This window comes from Neolamprologus multifasciatus, chromosome 7 (genome assembly GCF_963576455.1).
Source record: "Neolamprologus multifasciatus chromosome 7, fNeoMul1.2, whole genome shotgun sequence".
Lineage (NCBI taxonomy): Eukaryota > Metazoa > Chordata > Actinopteri > Cichliformes > Cichlidae > Neolamprologus > Neolamprologus multifasciatus.
Window position 1 is genome coordinate 10587559 of NC_140445.1, and position 17908 is coordinate 10605466.

Here is a 17908-nt window from a genome sequence, read left to right on the forward strand (position 1 = left end):
AACTTATAAGCTGGAGTGGAAATGACATCTAATTTAGAAGATCTTCATTTAGACTGGAAAAATAGATTCCTCTGTTAAAAGCCGACCATAAAGCTAGAACATCTTACTATTCATCACTAATTGAAGAAAATAAGAACCATAAGTTTCTCTTTAGCACTGTAGCGAGGCTAACAAAAAGTGTGAGCTCTGTTGAGCCAACCGTAACTAATAATGACTTTATGAATTTCTTTACAAGTAAAATTGGAGAAAATACTACTCGTAACAATCTGACAGACATGACATTATATGCAGCAACTTTCAGTGCCATTGATACTTACTTATACTTTTTTTTTTCTCCAGTTGATCTTTGAGTTCAGTAATTACTTCCTCCAAACCATCAATGTGTCTTTTAGACCCAAATCCTAAAAGACTGCTCAAAGAAATCCTACCATTGATTAATGTTTCAATCTTAAATCAACCTATCTCTGTTAATGGGATATATATCACACGCCTTCATGCTGGCAGCAGATAAACCATTACTTAAAAAGCCATCACTCGACCCAGCTGTCTTAGCTAATTACTGAAAAATCTCCACTATTACATAAAGGATTATATTGAGTTCCACAGGGTTCTGTGCATGCCATAAATTTGGTTTGCTTATACATCCTTCCCATTGCCAATGCGTTTGAACAGGACCTCCATCAATGGCAACGGGCGCACTTTTGGAATGACCAGCTGGTTAACTAGTTGGCACTCTGGACAAGACATGCATCACCGCTACCGCTGCACATCGGCCAATAAAATCGGACCATGACTCGATCCAGTGTTTTGTCACACCCCATGTGACTGACCATTGGGTTGTAATGAGCTGCCTGGAAAATAATTTTCTGGCGGCTTTTAGGCATCAACAACCGAGTGTGCTCCTCCTGTTTTCGAGCATCGCAACTCACTCAATATAACCTGTCCCTAATTAACACGAAGTGCAGGAATGTCAGCCCCGTTTCAGGGTGCACCACCCAACTATTAATGCTTATTACCTGGTTGAAAGCTGAGCATTGGGTGTCGTCCCAAGACTGCTCCAGTGGAAAATCATCTGTGGAGTGGGTTACTGGAGCCGGTGGGGCCTCTTGAGAAGGCCCCCCTATCTTTCTTCTCGCGGGGCCAGTGCCCCACATGCCCCTACCGGCCACGATCGCACTCCAACACACTGCCCCATTAACCTACCGAACCCGGGCCAATCCCTGCCAATTCCCCAATATCCAATTTCCACTAACACTAAGGCATATTTATGAATGTCCCCATGCACACACTTCCCAGGGTTTGGTGGATCAGGATCTGCATACAGCCTGAATCCACCAGAGCCTGGCGTGTACCCCCTTGGCACCTTACTGGTACACGGTACGTCTCTCCTGAACTGGGGGAGGGCGTCAGAGGGCCAGTGACACAGTACACCTGTCCCACCTTCATTAATGGGCAGTCCCAATGGAGATGCCAGGTTGCCCACACCGCCTGCCACCTGGGCTTCCCAGGACAGCAGCCAGAGAGCCTATCTTGGGGCTTCCCATGATGCACTCTTTTTTTCTTTTTTGCTTGTTTGTTTCTCTTCTTCTTCACTCACTTTTTTTTTTTTCTCACTGTTTATACACCACTCTGCATTTAATAATCAGTTATTGATCTCTGGCTGATCTCTCTTCTACAGCGTGTCTTTGTCCTGTGTTCCTCCACCTCTCCCCCAACCAGACACAGCAGATGGCCAGCCATTCCTGAACCTGGTGCTGCTGTAGGTTTCTTCCTGTTAAAAGGCAGTTTTTTCATCTCACTTTCCCCAAAGCACTTGCTCATAGGGAGTCATCTGATCATTAAGGTTTTATCTGTTTCTCTGTATTATTTTTGGATGTTTACCTTACAATATAACACACCTTGAGGCAACTGTGGTTGTGCTTTGGTGCTAAATAAATAAAATTTAATTACTATTGCACTATAATCCTGCTGCAGCTGGTACCTTGTTTCGATAAATTCAGTTTGATTTAGCAAGTACCAGTGACAGTAGCTCTCATAAATCCTACTGCCTGCAAGCTGCACACATCGATTCTCTATCATCAGAATTGTTATCACAGATATTCTTAAAATATTGTTTTGAGGCTGTATCACTTGTTCCTATTTGGTGGTAGGTTTTATTGTGGACTATTTGAACTTGCTCTGTTACTTAGTTGGAGAATAAAAGCCTAAGACAGTGCGGAGCTGAGCTCCAGACCATACACACGAGTTTAATAGTTTAGCACACTTGCATCTTTTTCTAATAAGCTGTAATCTGAGCAGTGTGCTCACTAAGTATTGATCAACAATATGAGCTAAATCTTGTTCTGCTAAATTGATAGGAATTCATTCAGTCTGATGTTGCTAAACTGAGGCCTTTAATGCTGCATGGGCAAGTTAATACCTTCCTGTTTGTCCTTTGCACACTACACAAGTTTCAGCTTTTTTTGTGTGTGTCTCTAGTTAGATTGTTGGGTTGGAAAGCACATGTGTAAATCATAACTTGTGGACACTGCACAAATTATGATTTACACATGTGAGAATGTTTATCCAAACTCTAAGGCTAAGTTGTTGCGTCACGGTGTTCATATGTTGACATCTGCTGCTAGGATTCGCTCAGCAGGTGCCAAATGTTCCATGATATTTAACTTTGCAATGGCTCATGGATATATATGCTAAACTTGCTACAGTATGTTATGCACACACTGGCATGGTAATGAAGTCAGAAGCTACAGTGAGAGCTCATACCTGTCTCAAGGCTTCAAAGGCCCCACTTCACTCTGCACCTCAACCTCTTGTCACAGTCACTTGTATTTATACCCATCGTTAAGGAGCAAGAAGTCACTGGAGTATTCTGCTAAATGATAGGTGTCGCCACTCAGACAATATCACCACCTAAACTCTGATAAGGAGGAGAAGAAGTCAGAGACTTTGTCTTGTGTTTTGTCTTGTTTTTTTCCCCCTCACAAACGCTCAAGTTTTCAATACTGTTTCATCATCTCCCTCTGTATATCTGTATGTCTCTGAGCTTCTGTGCTGGAACATCAGTAAAGTGACGGTAAAAACCGACACTCATGCGACGGCGCCAGCGGTGCAATGTGCAGGACTGGCTGAAACACAAAGATGTGTGTGACACATAAGTCTGGTACCTTGTTACATCTGGAGAGTATGTGCTGTAAGTCAGAGGTTTTGGACCCCCAGACTATGAGTTTGCAAAGACTGCATAGATCTTATAGGGTCACAACTACAACTAGTTTCCTTTTCACAAATTATTTTCCATCCTTACTTTCCACGTTCACCAATGTCACACAGACATTAACATGGCTATATATATATATATATATATATATATATATATATATATATATATATATATATATATATATATAGCTAGCTAGCTATATATATATATATATATATATATATATATATAGCTAGCTAGCTAGCTTTGGGAGTATCAAAAATGTCTTTATGCAAGAAAAAACCTTGGACTTGTATATGCTGTGGTAAACTTTGACTTTTATCCTTCTTATTCATGCATGCACAGATGTTTCACAGAATGTGTCCTCATGAAGTGCTGATAATGAAAATATGTTAGTAAAAGCATAAGGGAACCCTGTAGTCTTGGGTAAACACATTTACTAATTTCATCTCTGCATTCCTTCCACCTTTGCTGGGCGATCGTGGCTCAAAGAGTTGGCAGTTCGTCTTGTAACCGGAAGGTTGCCGGTTCAAGCCCCGGCTCGGACAGTCTCGGTCGTTGTGTCCTTGGGCAAGACACTTCACCTACCACCTACTGGTGATGGCCAGAGGGGCCGATGGCGCGATATGGCAGCCTCGCTTCTGTCAGTCTGTCCCAGGGCAGCTGTGGCTACAACTGTAGCTGCCTCCACCAGTGTGTGAATGTGAGAGTGAATGAATAGTGGAATTGTAAAGCGCTTTGAGGGCATCAAAAAGCACTATATAAATGCAATCCATTATTATCATCATCATCATCATCATCTTCGGGTGAAATCAAACCAACTAAATGATAAATGCTGATGTTCTTATTTCAAGTCTGGCTGCTGTGTGTCGCAGCTCTAAATCAAATATACAAAGGGCAAAAAAGGGCAACTTTAAACTTGAGCTCATCGAGGTTTAATTGGATCTGATCGATGTTTGAGTATAATTTGTCAAGTTCTGCTCCCCAGTTCTCAGCCCATGGTAACTGCCATATGCAATTCTTCCATCTTTTCAGCTAACAGAAGGCAGAATCAGTGGATGGATTTGATGGAGGAACCATACTAGTTTTGCTTATACATAATTTGGTGTTCTGTGTGTTCAGTGGTTTTGAAGGTTCATAGTTACTGAAAATTAGGTGAGGGAGTAGTACGAGTCTTGCAAAAGAAGCAGTACTGAAGTTTGGTGGTATTGATACTTAGGACTATTGTAACAGACCACACTTTTGTTCTTTAACACTGGCTGTTAAAATCAACTTTCCTTTCAAAGAACCTGAAAGTCTGGTGTTTTCACTTGTCCTCACGCCACACCATCTCGAAGAGAATACAGATATGCTGATAAATCATGGGATTAGCTGACACTGGCTTTGTTGACTGATATCAGCAGATGAGATGGTATTTAGCAGTGTAAGTGGTATCTGCTGTTTCACACCAGGTTTGTGCTGGATGTATGCGTCTATATATAATCGGTTTGTATAAGCTGGCACAGCCAAGAATAATCAATGATAACAGCTGAGGCAGTTTTATTAACAGCATTGCATTTATTGCCTTTATTGAGTTCTAATTCATTTCAGGCATGCAGGCGAGAAGACCTACACAGACTTTGAGCAGGAATGCAACTGTGTTCTGCATAATTTGGACATGGCATTTGAAAAAAGCTTGCATATGACTCACTTGTGCAAAAGTTGGGCAGGACCTGGAAGATTTGCTGTGGTACATGGAACTATGAATTCTGCTGTCTACCAAAACATCATGAAGGAGAATGTCCAACCATCTGTTAGTGACCTCAAGCTGAAGCACACTTGGGTTCTGCGGCAGGACAATGATCCAAAACACACCAGCAAGAAAAACAAAATGAGGACTTTTGAAGTAGTCTTGCCAGAGTACTGATCTGAATCCAATTGAGGTGCATGACCTTAAAAAGGTGGTTCATGCTCGAAAAACCCTCCAGTGTGAGTGTGAATTACAAGAATTCTGCATGGATGATGAGTGGGTCAGAATTGCTCCACAGCGCTATGGAAAACTCATTGCCAGGTATCACAAACTCTTTATTGCAGTTGTTGCTGCTAAGAGTGGCCCAACTATTTTTTAGGTTTAGGGGGTGTACACTTTATTAATAGTGACAAACATACAAAAACCAGGAAATCAGGAAGGCGGCAAAGACTTCTTTCACCCCACTGTACTTGACCCCTAACAAAATTGTCTGTGATACTATCCTGAGTAGATGCAGTAATATATTATACACAGGTTACTTTCATGTCAAACAGGTGAAGTGAACTTCATGTATGCTTAATTTCTTCAAAGGAAAGCAGTAGTAACATCCGTGACAACTAAACTGCTTGCACATAACTGCCTATGCATATGTAGAAGCCCAGGTTACCCTCAGGATCCTCAGCATACACAGTGACTGTGCTGTAAATAACACTGAGAACAGCAGCCTGGGGTTCAAATGATCAATAGTGCATTGGAAAACGAGCCCCTCCAATGTACTGCTGTAGCCATTTTCTGCTGGATTCATTCCTCATGCTGTGGCTGTGCCGTCTCTGAAATCTGCTGTGTGACATCACCAATCAAAACAAATTGCCAGCACTGTGGGATTAGCATTTTAGCAGGTTATGGTGTGGGTGTTCAGTCTGTGTGGGCAGGGTTAGCAGAATACTTAACATTGTTTGCTAATCCTGAAGCTGTACTCCAATGAATGTCTGTCACATCATGCAGTATATGCACACTCAAATGCACCGCCGACTGGTGCCGCTCACTCCCACCAGTAAAGGTCAGCGTATGTATAATGGAGCACATGCAAGTCACCTCTCACTCAAATGACCCTTCAATAATTTTATTATTCTTACCCCTCAGCCATAAAGGGAGGATGGGCTGTTTTTGTCACCTTGCCAGTTGGGCAGGCAGGCAAAGTGAAGCATTTGTGAACTAAATGTCAACAGATTCACAAATTACCCACAATGCCACAGCTCATTTTAGCGAGTGGGACTGGTCCCTTCATGTCAGATCAGCTTGTTGTGGATGCTAACAAGCAAATACAACAGGCAGATAGGTGGCATCCATAACTCCTCACTAATGGATGTTTGGTGCCACATTTGTTTAAATGTTTAAAAAGTCTGCATGTATCGTAAATCTAAACTGCAAGGTGGGGCAGGATCCCTGTGTTACCTACAGCTGTACGTGTACAGAGTTGGAACACTGCAGCTATACACAGCGTGGTCAGTGTGTGTGTGTGTGTGTGTGTGTGTGTGTGTGTACACACAGATGATGGAAGACTGAGGCAGTCAGAACATGCCAGCTTGATATTTTTAGACAGTTCAGGTGATCTCGCTAATGAGACAAAGCTCAAAGGAGCTGGCGCCTGAAGTAAGTGTGTGTGTGTGTGTGTGTGTGAGAGAGAGAGAGAGAGAGAGAGGGTGGGAGAGGCCATTTGTTGAATTAGCTGGGCAGTGTTGAAGTGTTCAGCGATTAAGTTTAATCCTTGAGTCTTGGTGATGTAAGGCCTGACGTTTTTTTCCCCCCCTCTCTCCTAATACCTCTCCTGCATGTTTGGTCCTTGCTTTTGAAAACCTGTTTTTGTGTGTGGGAGGGGGTTGATTGTGAGGGTAGGAGGGAATGCCCTGTCCATTAGGCTGTGTAAATACAGCATGTGTGGATGCATATGAGGACGTTTATTCGTCAGACCGGAAATGATGCATCATGTCTGTAGGGGAAGATAAAACGGAAGGGAAGAAGTGACAATATATGATAGTAGACGTGAGGCCAAAAACAAGTGCCCTAAACTGAATCAGTGAGGACGGTGAACTGAAACAATAGCTGCTTTCTAAAAGCTTTAAAGGGAATTTTGTGATGTCCAGTTTCTGATTTGTGTAAGTAAAGTGTAGAGCGTTTTTTTTTTTCTTTTGTCTGAACCAAAGAAGAAGCAGGCCTGTTAATACAAGCCTGATTCAAAGGCATGTTGTACGATATATCGTACTCTGATTTAAGGCTGCCACAAACGATTATTTTGATAGTCGACTAGTCACCGATTATTTTTGCGATTAGTCGACTAATCAGATCATGCATCCATTGGATGTAAAACGTACAGCTTATTGCATCAGCATCTGCTCTTATATAACTATCATTAGCTTACAGCCTGAAGTGTTTAAGGTATGTGCTAACTAAAAATAAAGACAAGATGATAGTTTATTAAATTTTAATGAAATTTGCAGATTGTTTCGGTGGAGTTTAATGAACTCAGCCGTCCGCTCCTTGCTATCTAAAATATAACAGGACACCGGAGTGAATTTTCGAGCATCTCACACTTCTGATAATCAGTTGCCTGCTTGACGTTTATTCAGCTGTGTAAAAACTATAACTTTAATCTCAGCCAAACCGATTTACTCAGGAACAAATAAAATACTGAAAAAAGCCAAACAATATAATTTTTAAGTTATCTAAGTCACTCATATATCATGTTTAACCTGAGTAGCGAAAGACGGCAGTGGGTTTGAAAACGATTTGCCGGGAGTCCGGCGTTCTCAACGGCTCTAGTGAGCCTTGAACCCCGGTTAGCTATCGAGCTGGTGGGTAACAGACGGTTTTATATGCGACACATGCTTCTCGCACAAGGCCTGAGCTTGTCTACCAATCAGAAGGTCGCCATATGTCCATATGTTGAACTGTCCTTGAGAGAGATCCTGAATGCTGAGTTGCCCCTGATGTATCTTTCAGAGTGTGCGTGTGTGCGTGAGATTGTATGATAAAAGAATGTATGAATGTGTGTATGTGGTTGGCTGGGTGAGACTTGTGGTAGAAGTACGAATCCATTTCTTCAGACACACAGCTCATTTTGAGATGATGGTTGATCATTTTGAAGATGGGCAATGGTCCATTTATTAGAACTTCAGACTCCTGTTGATAGATGTTGTTGATCAGAACCAACTTTTCCATCATTTGGCCTGAGTGGAGCTGACAATGAGTCAGTCTGGGCTGGATTTATAACACAATACACAAGCACATCGTTATGAAAATATAGGAGGGAAATAAGTGAATTTAAGACACATCTGTGTCTTACAGGACATGTGGGAGGGTGAGAATGAACGGCTTATATTTGTTTAGCCATCTATTTTTGCTCATACGTGATACTAATCGGTAAAGCCAAGATGCAAAGTCTTGAGTGTCAGCATTGCATGTGTACCGGTTTCTGTGGACAGTAGCTTGTTATACCTGCCAGTCTCGTGCCTTCATTTGTCTCCATCCCTAATGTTCTGCTTCAATGTGTGTTTGATGGGAAAATGTCGCTGACATTCTAAGGCAGGCAGACGAGGGCCGTAACTGCCTCACCAGGCCTCCTGGAAGTGCCACAGTCCACTGACAGTCTCGTCTCTGTCGCTCTACACCATTCTTCACACACTGCTGATGGCCACAGAGGCTATTACCATGGCAACAGTGCCTCTCAACCCTGCAAGCCACATGGAAGTGTTTTTTTTTGTTTGTTTTTTTAAATCCCCCCACCCACCTTCTCTCTGATGATGTTTCGAGTCTTTATTCGATAACAGTGTGAGATGTCTGTCCATTGTTGGTGTGTTTGAGAGCGGCGCTGTACTTTTATCCATGTAATCTCCAGGGCCATTTTCTGTAATTATGAACTGTGTGTGTATGTGTGTTGGTACAGTTGTAAAGTGGTGAGTGGAATTAGTTGCTTTAGTGGCCTTTCTTAAGAATAAGACAGCTTCAGTCTTTCTTAAGGCTCATACAGTAAATACAGCTGCTTGGGTTTCAGCTCTGCGTTCTGCCAAGTGTTTACGCTGTGTGTGTGTGTGTGTCTCACCTCATGTTGGCTATAATACTATCATGTATTTACAGAACAGTCACATTGTGCCTCAATTTTGCTTTTGTATGTTTTATTGTCTAGTTTTATACCAAATAATTTCCTTATTGCCTCTGTGCTTGTACATTCCACTGTCATATATTCTGCTTATTTCACATTTCTTTGATATGCTTAACAACTTGGAGGAATTAAAGTCATTATGATTAGAGGCATGTGAGGTACGCTGATGAGCATATCGTACAGATTGTTGATAGACACATGGTAAATGGCCTGTATTTGTATAGCGCTTTATGGTAAGTCAGTAACTACATCAGTGCGTTACTTCCCTAACCAAATGCCCAATGACACAGAGTGTCACACGTGAATCAGCTGTAATCCTAAAGCTAACACTGGTCGGCACTTTTGGTAATACCATTACTATGTTAATGAGCTATAAGAGGATGAGGTTTCATAAACTGTTAAAACTGTTACATCCACATACATCAAAAAAAGAAAGTTAGACGAGGCCTGTTATAACTTTGACTTTAGGAGAAGTCGAAGGAGATCTGCTCGTCCTAAGTTTATGTTCTGTCTTATGTTTAATGTTTGGACTCCACTGGAGAGGCTAAAAACATTGTTGACCAGCAGACTGATAAATATTGCTGTTTAACTGAGATGTATACTCACTTTCACTCACTGTATTTCTGCTTTGTGTCTCACAGGCTTCCTGCTCTTCAAGGACTTCTGTATGAATGAAATAGATGAGGCTGTGCCTCAACTCAAGTTCTACGAAGAAGTAAGTGTCCCATGCCCTGCGAATTAGAGTGCACAAAAGGGCATGGATGACCGGTTTGGGGCCCGTAATCCTGCTAATTCAGATTGAGCCTTCCGCATTCTGTGGTGTCGCTAAGCTGTGTGTGTGTGTTTTCTGTTTCAGATTAAGGACTATGAGAAGCTGGACTCTGAGGAGGAGCGGTTGAGCCGCAGCCGGCAGATTTACGATGTGTACATCATGAAGGAGCTCCTGTCCTGTTCACACGTGAGCATGCGGCCTTAATATCCACATTTTAACCACAGGACTCTGGTTCAAGCACACGCAGACAAACATGCACACACCTCATGGGCATCTAATGATCCGCTCCCTAATATTCCCTTATGTGAAAGCCGAGGAATCTGAGAGGTTTACGACACAAAGAGATCAGGAAAGCCACATTGTTGAAAAATATCAGAAAGAGACTGGTCAGTGGAACCTGGGATCATAAATGGAAACCAGATGGTTTTAGTAACATACATTGAATCCCATATGGTAAATGGCCTGCATTTGTATAGCGCTTTTCTAGTCCCTAAGGACCCCAAAGCGCTTCACACTACATTCAGTCATTCACCCATTCACACACACATTCACACACTGGCGATGGCAAGCTACATTGTAGCCACAGCTGCCCTGGGGCGCACTGACAGAGTGCGCCCCAGGGCAAATTATTAATATCCTCGATATTAATAATTTAATCTACAATTAATAATTTACTAGTGATTTAAATCTATACTATACTGTTGTTGGACCAATCCCGATCCCTGTAAAGCACAGTCTACTCCAGTCGTCACCCTGCTTCTTCCTCTTCACCCGGCTTCTGGAAAAAGTCTAAACACACACACTTTTGTCCTGCTTTTGTCCTCATGCAAGGCAACAATTTGGGATGTAAAACAAGCACAGTGCATGCTGCGACTGTCTAAATGGAGGAAGTTATTAAACACCCACCACCCACGCAAACCCAGATATTGGTGTTGCTCTCTGCAGCAGCGTTACAGTAGGGGTCGCACATGCTCACAACAGAGAAAACAGAAGTGAAATTAATGGTTATGCTGCATTTTTAATGGCCTTTGGTTTTATTTCCTCCTCTTTGTCTTAGCCATTCTCTAAGAAAGCAGTGGACCATGTGCAGAGTCACTTGGCGAAGAAACAGGTCCCCCCAAACCTTTTTCAGGTAAATACTATTTGATCTCTGAAGCTGCACTTGTCTGACTGCTCTTTTAAACATGTAGGAAAAAAGAAAGTGAAGGATGGAAATAGTTTGATTTGATGATTGTAGACCTTTTACTTGTTTTCAGCTCAGCTCATTGCCCCATATATTTCAAAGGAAATGGTCACTTGTTGTGTTTGATCCCACATACTCCATTAGTACCCTGTTGGTGGAGCCCTGACCCCAAAATGTGACTGAAGAAATGGTGCTTCCATTATTATTGTGCAAGTTGTTTGATAAGAGACACACACAGTGATATCCTGCCGCTATTGACAGAATAAAACTGGGACAAAAACTCCTCAGTCAGGTTTCGAAACCCTCAACGGTCAAACAGAACAAACATGAAACTTCCAAAACTTGTTAGTGCTGCGTTGATACATGCATTTAGAATAGGTGGCAGTAAGAATGACTGGACTGTGAGCAGGGCAGGAGTCATGCATGTGTTAGCATATTTGTGGTTTTGTTTTGTAGTTGTTTTTTTTTAATGATGCCACTCTGCATCACAATGAAATGTAACATTTCATTAACAGACAAGTTTGTAGGTCTACACTGACTTTTATAAAAGGCAAGTGCCGCTTGATGACCTGAACAGGGCCAAAACAAAATATCAGAACAGCAGCATGCAACACTGCACGTGCTCCTTTGAAACAAAATACCTGTAACACTGTGTGTGTATTGAAGGAACATTTTAGGATCATAAATCACTTTGGTGGCTTTACTTAGGTTCTGAAAACCCCGTGGTGGTTTCTAGAGGAGCACTCATCTCCACCTTTCAGGCCAATTTACCAAAATAAAAAAATCCCCCCACAAAAACACCACCTATTTTGGGATTTATTTATTTTTTCTCCATTCTTAATTGACTGGTGTGGTATGTGTGCGTGATTGACATGTCATGTCCATGTCAAAGAGTGTCTATAGCACTTGAGTTGTACCAGATTCCCTTCTGCGCTCAATATTTGAATGTTATTGTTTTCGTTCATGCTGTTGGTAATTAAACTTTTACCATGGCATCGCTTGCTAAAATGCCACCCAGGAAAATAACATGCAGAGCAACACAGACAGGAGCTGTGTTTGAGCTCAGTAAATCTAATCAGCAACTTCCTCTTTTAGACTACAACATGGCTTATTTTATGGATATAAAATTATACCCAGTAACTCTAAGATGTTATATCAACTTGTTAGTATTTCCTCTATATTTTCTCAGTCCTTGGGTTGTATGTGCAGCAGTAATACAGTGCCACTGTGTTACAACTGCACAAACAACTCAAAGACTCTTTGAGTCACAAACAAGATGTAAATGTTCAGTGGGCATTTCTGTGAAACAAGTTAGCTCACAAATACAAACCAGGTAAACAAGGCTGAGCCTCAGAAACAGTAAGTGAACATGCAGTCCTGCCCACTCAGGAAAATAATTCACATACACCTGCAAAGCATTTTTGTCCACACACTTGCTGAAGTGTGTGTGTGTGTGTGTGTGTGTGTGTGTGTGTGTGTGTGTGTGTGTGTGTGTGTGTGTGTCTTTAGCCATACATCGTGGAGATCTGTGACAGCTTGAGAGGAAACATCTTCCAGAAGTTCATTGAGAGGTAATCATACTAGATGCATTTTATTTTTGTTTCTCTTCCTCTTATTTTTTCAGCGGGGTGGTAGCTGACATCATATGTTGACATTTTGCTTTTTTCCTCCAGTGATAAATTCACTCGTTTTTGCCAGTGGAAGAATGTGGAGCTCAACATCCATGTGAGTATGGGGGACAGGGGGATTCTCCCAAAAGTTGACTATGACTGTTTTATCTTATCGACTTAATGGGTTTGTAAAGAACCGTGTGGTTCTTTAGCAATTTCCCTCCATCCAATGAAACACACCAGAACCCACCCACCCAGAGTTTTCTGTCTCTGAGAGGAAGGCCATGTTTTTCTTCAGCTTGAGTTAAAGTCTCTGTGCTCCTCTCTCCTCCCTCAGCTGACCATGAATGACTTCAGCGTGCATCGGATCATCGGCAGGGGCGGCTTTGGAGAGGTGTACGGCTGCAGGAAGGCAGACACGGGAAAAATGTGAGCTCCATAAATGTATTTAAAGGCACACTCGGTGCAGTTACCTCTGCATGTGTAACCTGTGTCTGTCGCTCTGATTGTCAGGTATGCCATGAAGTGTTTGGACAAGAAAAGGATCAAAATGAAGCAGGGGGAGACTCTCGCACTCAACGAGAGAATCATGCTGTCATTAGTGAGCACAGGGGTGAGTTACACACCATGTTTGCACCAACAAAGGTTTTACTTTTTTTTAAATACTCAGCATGTTTTTAAAAATGCAATTCAGTACATTGCAATATGGTATACCAGTAAAACATAGTTACTCATACAGATCTCACTTATTCTAAACTCTAAAAGCCACCAACATTGTTTTATACTTAGGAGTGATTGGCGGTGTTTAATATATAATATGTCTCAGTGCTGCACAGAGACTTCCTGTATGGAACAGACTGCTTTGGTTTGAGCGCACAGGTTAAAAACAGCCTGAGAGATTTTCCTCTAAAAAGACACTACTTCCAGAAACTACAAACAGAACTTTGTTTTCTGTCCATTCTTCAGCTCACCTCCCCTAACACTTAGCCCATGTCTTCTTGAGTGGGCAAGTTAAATATATGTGTATGAAATATTGTTAAACAGACTCCACCTTAAGCAGTAAAATATTGCCCACCATATTCTCACTTTGACTTTGATTTCCACATCAGAAGAAAATTTTTTTTTATCAAAGAAGAAAACTGATCAAGTTGATTTTGGGGGAAAATAAAGCACAATAGCATCATCGGTTTATTTTCTCTACAGAAATTCTATTCATTCAAATTCCCTTGATTGTCCACACCCATCCTGCAGTAACTCTGTGCTCCATCAACAAGGCCCCCTGAGAGACTGAGAATCTCTGCTGTAGCTGCAGAGTGGTGTCAGTTCAGACAGGCCACCGGGCAAAGCTCAGCTGACATCTTTCTTCAAATCCAGTTAGGAAGCCTCTCATCGGACGCTCTGTTTAGCCTACCCTAACCCTTTGCTTACCCACAGTTGCTGAACACCTGCAAGCCGTTTTGCACCCCATGCCCACTGAAGTTGCTTCCTTCATGCTGAATCTGCTTTAACTGTTGTCATATCGATGATATTATATCATCGATGCCTGTGCTGTTCCTGCTGGGTCATTCAGGGGATACCTCAATTTATAGCCCTGATGCCTAATGTCAGTGTCCCTGAGGCTACAGTGGTCCTGAATGAAATCCATCTTTCTGATTTAAAAATCAGTTTTTGTGCTGCATGGCTGTGTTTTACTAGAGGTTCTCAGTTCTTTTTCCACTACTAGCTGTATAACCCATTTTAGGAAAACCACAAGAGTAAGGTTAGCTGGGAGGAGTTCACTTGTAGACTTTAAACTCGTTCTCTCTGCATCTTCCTTCAGGACTGCCCGTTCATTGTGTGTATGACGTATGCCTTCCACACGCCTGACAAGCTGTGCTTTATCCTGGACCTCATGAACGGTAGGATGTCCCACACCTTCCTTCCTGCCTTAGATTAAACTCCTGCCGAGTCCAATCTGTCCTGAGACACAAAGATTGGATTACTCGGACTGCCAGTCGCCACTCAGGCCATTCCTCCCTCAGGGGGTTGATAGGATTTTGATCTCATTGATGACGCCTCACACCACCTGCCTGTGTTAGATTCTTTTGCATCTAAGATCAGCCTCCTTTTGAAGTCACACCTCAATGTTAAGTAGATCCTGTTCAGGACTGGCCAACTTTCAAAGTCAACAGTCACCACCAAACAATGTCCACTGCTCGCTATTTAAACTTCAGTTATGCTAATGAATACAGATAATCATTAGCTCAGTGAGACAGCTGGAAAAGAGAAGAGTGTCGTAGAGAGCCTGCCATTGATTTTCATTTTCTCCCCCACGAGAAGGTTACCACAACTTATGGACAGATATTGATTTAAACTGAGGTGTTTTGATGTCATGCACTTACTGTGTATGTTTGTGTGTGTGTGTGTGTCTCTCTCTCTGTGTTCAGGGGGTGATCTGCACTACCACCTGTCTCAGCACGGCGTGTTCAGTGAGAAAGAGATGCGTTTTTATGCAGCTGAAATCATCCTGGGTCTGGAGCACATGCACAACCGCTTTGTCGTCTACAGAGACCTCAAGGTAGACTCCCCCTGATTCCAGACGGAAATCATCCTGAACACAATCATTCCTTTAATCAGCATATTCTATGATGTGGCCAACAATGAGTTTTTCCTGTCAAAACTTAAAAGCAGCTTTTCATACAATAAATTCTGAGGACTCACTTTATGCATAACCTGGAATCTATTTACAGTGGACTGAGGTGAAATTTATACCCAACATCCAAGAAACCCTCAGGACAGCCTCCATCTAAATAACTCAGGTCCTACCAGCTGGTGCATTACTGAGCTGCATTACATATAGGTTTCCCTAATATTTTGCCCCGTTAATGTATACTGATCTGTAGCAGAAAAAAAAAAAACCCAAAAAACTTAGAAGCTAGCTGTGGTATAGGGGATTACTAGCTACTACCTCTGATTGACTTAACCGGGTGTTACTGCCGACGTCAATCGTAAGTCTACGGAATTTACATTTGCCCTTGTCCAGCAGTTTAAAATTTCCTTCAGTGTCACCTGCTCTGGCCCCTGGAAGACATTTGACTATGGTTGCTGGTGTCTCTAGCTTCACATCATGTCTTAGAACAGAATCGCCAATTTGCAGAGTTTGGTCCACACACATGAATGGGGTTGATGGCATACCGGGGGCTTCTTCTATGCTTCCTCCTCACCGTCACCCAGTCATCCTGTTTTCTCGGCTGCTCACGACAGTCTGTTGGGGCAGAGCTAACGGGGCTACGCTACCTTCAGCTGCACCTGCTACAGGGGCCTGGCTAGCTGCAGGTTTTTTAACAATGCAAGCTGCGTTTCCAGTTCAGGGACCTTAGCCTCCAGAGCTGCAAACAGGTTAATTCCATTACAAGTATTGCTATTTCTAAAGGAGGCCGATGAGTAACTAAACATCTGACACACAGAGCAGGAAGAGACAGGTCAAGAGGCCATGTTGCCATTGCGTCAGCTATGAGCTAAACTGGCAAACAGTCATCTAAAGCAATGGAAAAAATATTGTAGTAAACAGCGTGTTTTGCACAGCACTAAATAAAGGATGGGAGTATAATAATATAAATGACAATAAATAATAAATATAATATCGTCATCCAATATAGGACTTGAAATAAATCAGTCCAGCAATTCACCTCACCATAATCGGTGTCTGTGGCTTATTACTGCGGGGCACTGAACACATGCTCTCCACGTTCAACTTTCAACTTACAGATCCTTTTTTTGTATGTGTGTCTTTGTATCGTTCATCTGTAAAAGCAGCACCTTTCATATTCCATGCAGTCGTATAAATCCGCCTCTGAAAATAGTCCCTCAACATATTTGTCCGGCTTAGCTAAAACTGAAGCGACCAGCTGTTTCAGGAAATCGCTGAGTGGTTTAAAAAGGTAATGACCACATACAGCATCTGAGCGTTTTTCTACTTCCCGGGAGTCGCACAAAGCAAGAAAACACAATTTTGTACTTCATAGGATTTATTTACCATCAGAAAAATGTTTAATATCACCAGAGTTTTAATCCTTTGCTTTAAAAAAATCAAAACAACCAAAACTGCAATGATTATAATTAACTGCACATCAGAACCTGTGCCATGTTCCCTTTAGATAACAGTTTGATATTCAGGCTGTAAAAGGGGGATTCTAACTTTTTAGATGAGCACCCCTTAGTCCACTCACCCACCGCTGCACCTCCACAGCTTCCACGCTTCATAGCTTCATATCAACCAATTTGTCAGCTGTCCTCTGTTTTTTCTCCGATTCCCCTGTTTGGACTGGCTGCCATCATAATGGATATATTTTGCTGGAAGTCAGGGAGCAGTTTTAGTGCTTCAGTAAACAGTGCAGTTCAATGCAAATAATACTAAGGCAGCATTGGACAGAAAGAAAGAGAGTGAGCTCCAGATGTGCCAAACGGCGGAGGATAACCAGGACAGGAGGCGCTCTTACTGTCTGTATTCACACAGAATCTCTGCTAAGGAACGGAAATTGTAACTTAAGTCTTGAATTAGTGAGCTCTCCAACATTGTATCCTATGCTTTATTGTGTTATCTCTCACATTCTCCATCACCCTCTCATCACTCTGCCTATGTGTATGTCCTCCCTCAGCCAGCTAATATCCTGTTGGATGAACACGGTCATGTTCGTATCTCTGACCTCGGCTTGGCCTGCGACTTTTCCAAGAAGAAGCCCCACGCCAGCGTGTAAGTTCATCTGAGTTTAACTCTGCACAGCATTTGTGTCTGGGGGTAGGTGGGTGGGCTGGCTCATAAATGTATATAAATCTATATTAATATGAAATACAGCTGGCGCTGCTCGGGGTTCTCTCTGAACATCTCTCGCAGTGATTACATTTTAAATGGGTCGGACTGTCTCAGCTCGCTGCACTTTGACAAGTGGAGAGGATTGTGCCGACCTGATGGATCATGCATTAAAGGGCAAATAAAAAGAGTCTGTGGTGAGGTTCCCAAGAAGCGAGCTGTATTAAGTTACTGTTAATGCAAGTCAAACATTTCCTGCTGCTGCAGCTTCACATTAAAAGCTTTTTAAGTGGTGAAACACATTTTAATTGAATATGAAGTAACCACAGGAAATGCATTGTGTTGCTGCGTACTCTGCTGATTAATGTGCTCCTCGGAGATTGTTAGTGAGCAAAAGGACAGCACTGTAATGTCTTGGGCAGCGAGTTGTCAGAAAGAGACGCTGAGGA

The 17908-nt window shown here is 42.3% G+C and overlaps 1 protein-coding gene across 3 annotated transcripts in view; it reads left to right on the top strand.

The window, feature by feature from the left end:
* Positions 1-17908, top strand: part of grk3 (G protein-coupled receptor kinase 3) — a 68878-nt gene that overhangs the window by 30457 nt on the left and 20513 nt on the right. For 2 of the 3 annotated variants that reach the window (XM_085168144.1, XM_085168145.1), the window contains exons 3-12: positions 9747-9820; positions 9962-10063; positions 10935-11009; positions 12570-12631; positions 12734-12785; positions 13008-13099; positions 13184-13283; positions 14490-14568; positions 15097-15227; positions 17308-17402. In XM_085168144.1, coding sequence (XP_085024270.1) covers positions 9747-9820; positions 9962-10063; positions 10935-11009; positions 12570-12631; positions 12734-12785; positions 13008-13099; positions 13184-13283; positions 14490-14568; positions 15097-15227; positions 17308-17402 — 862 coding nt within the window. The other variant, XM_085168146.1, reaches the window with a different exon arrangement.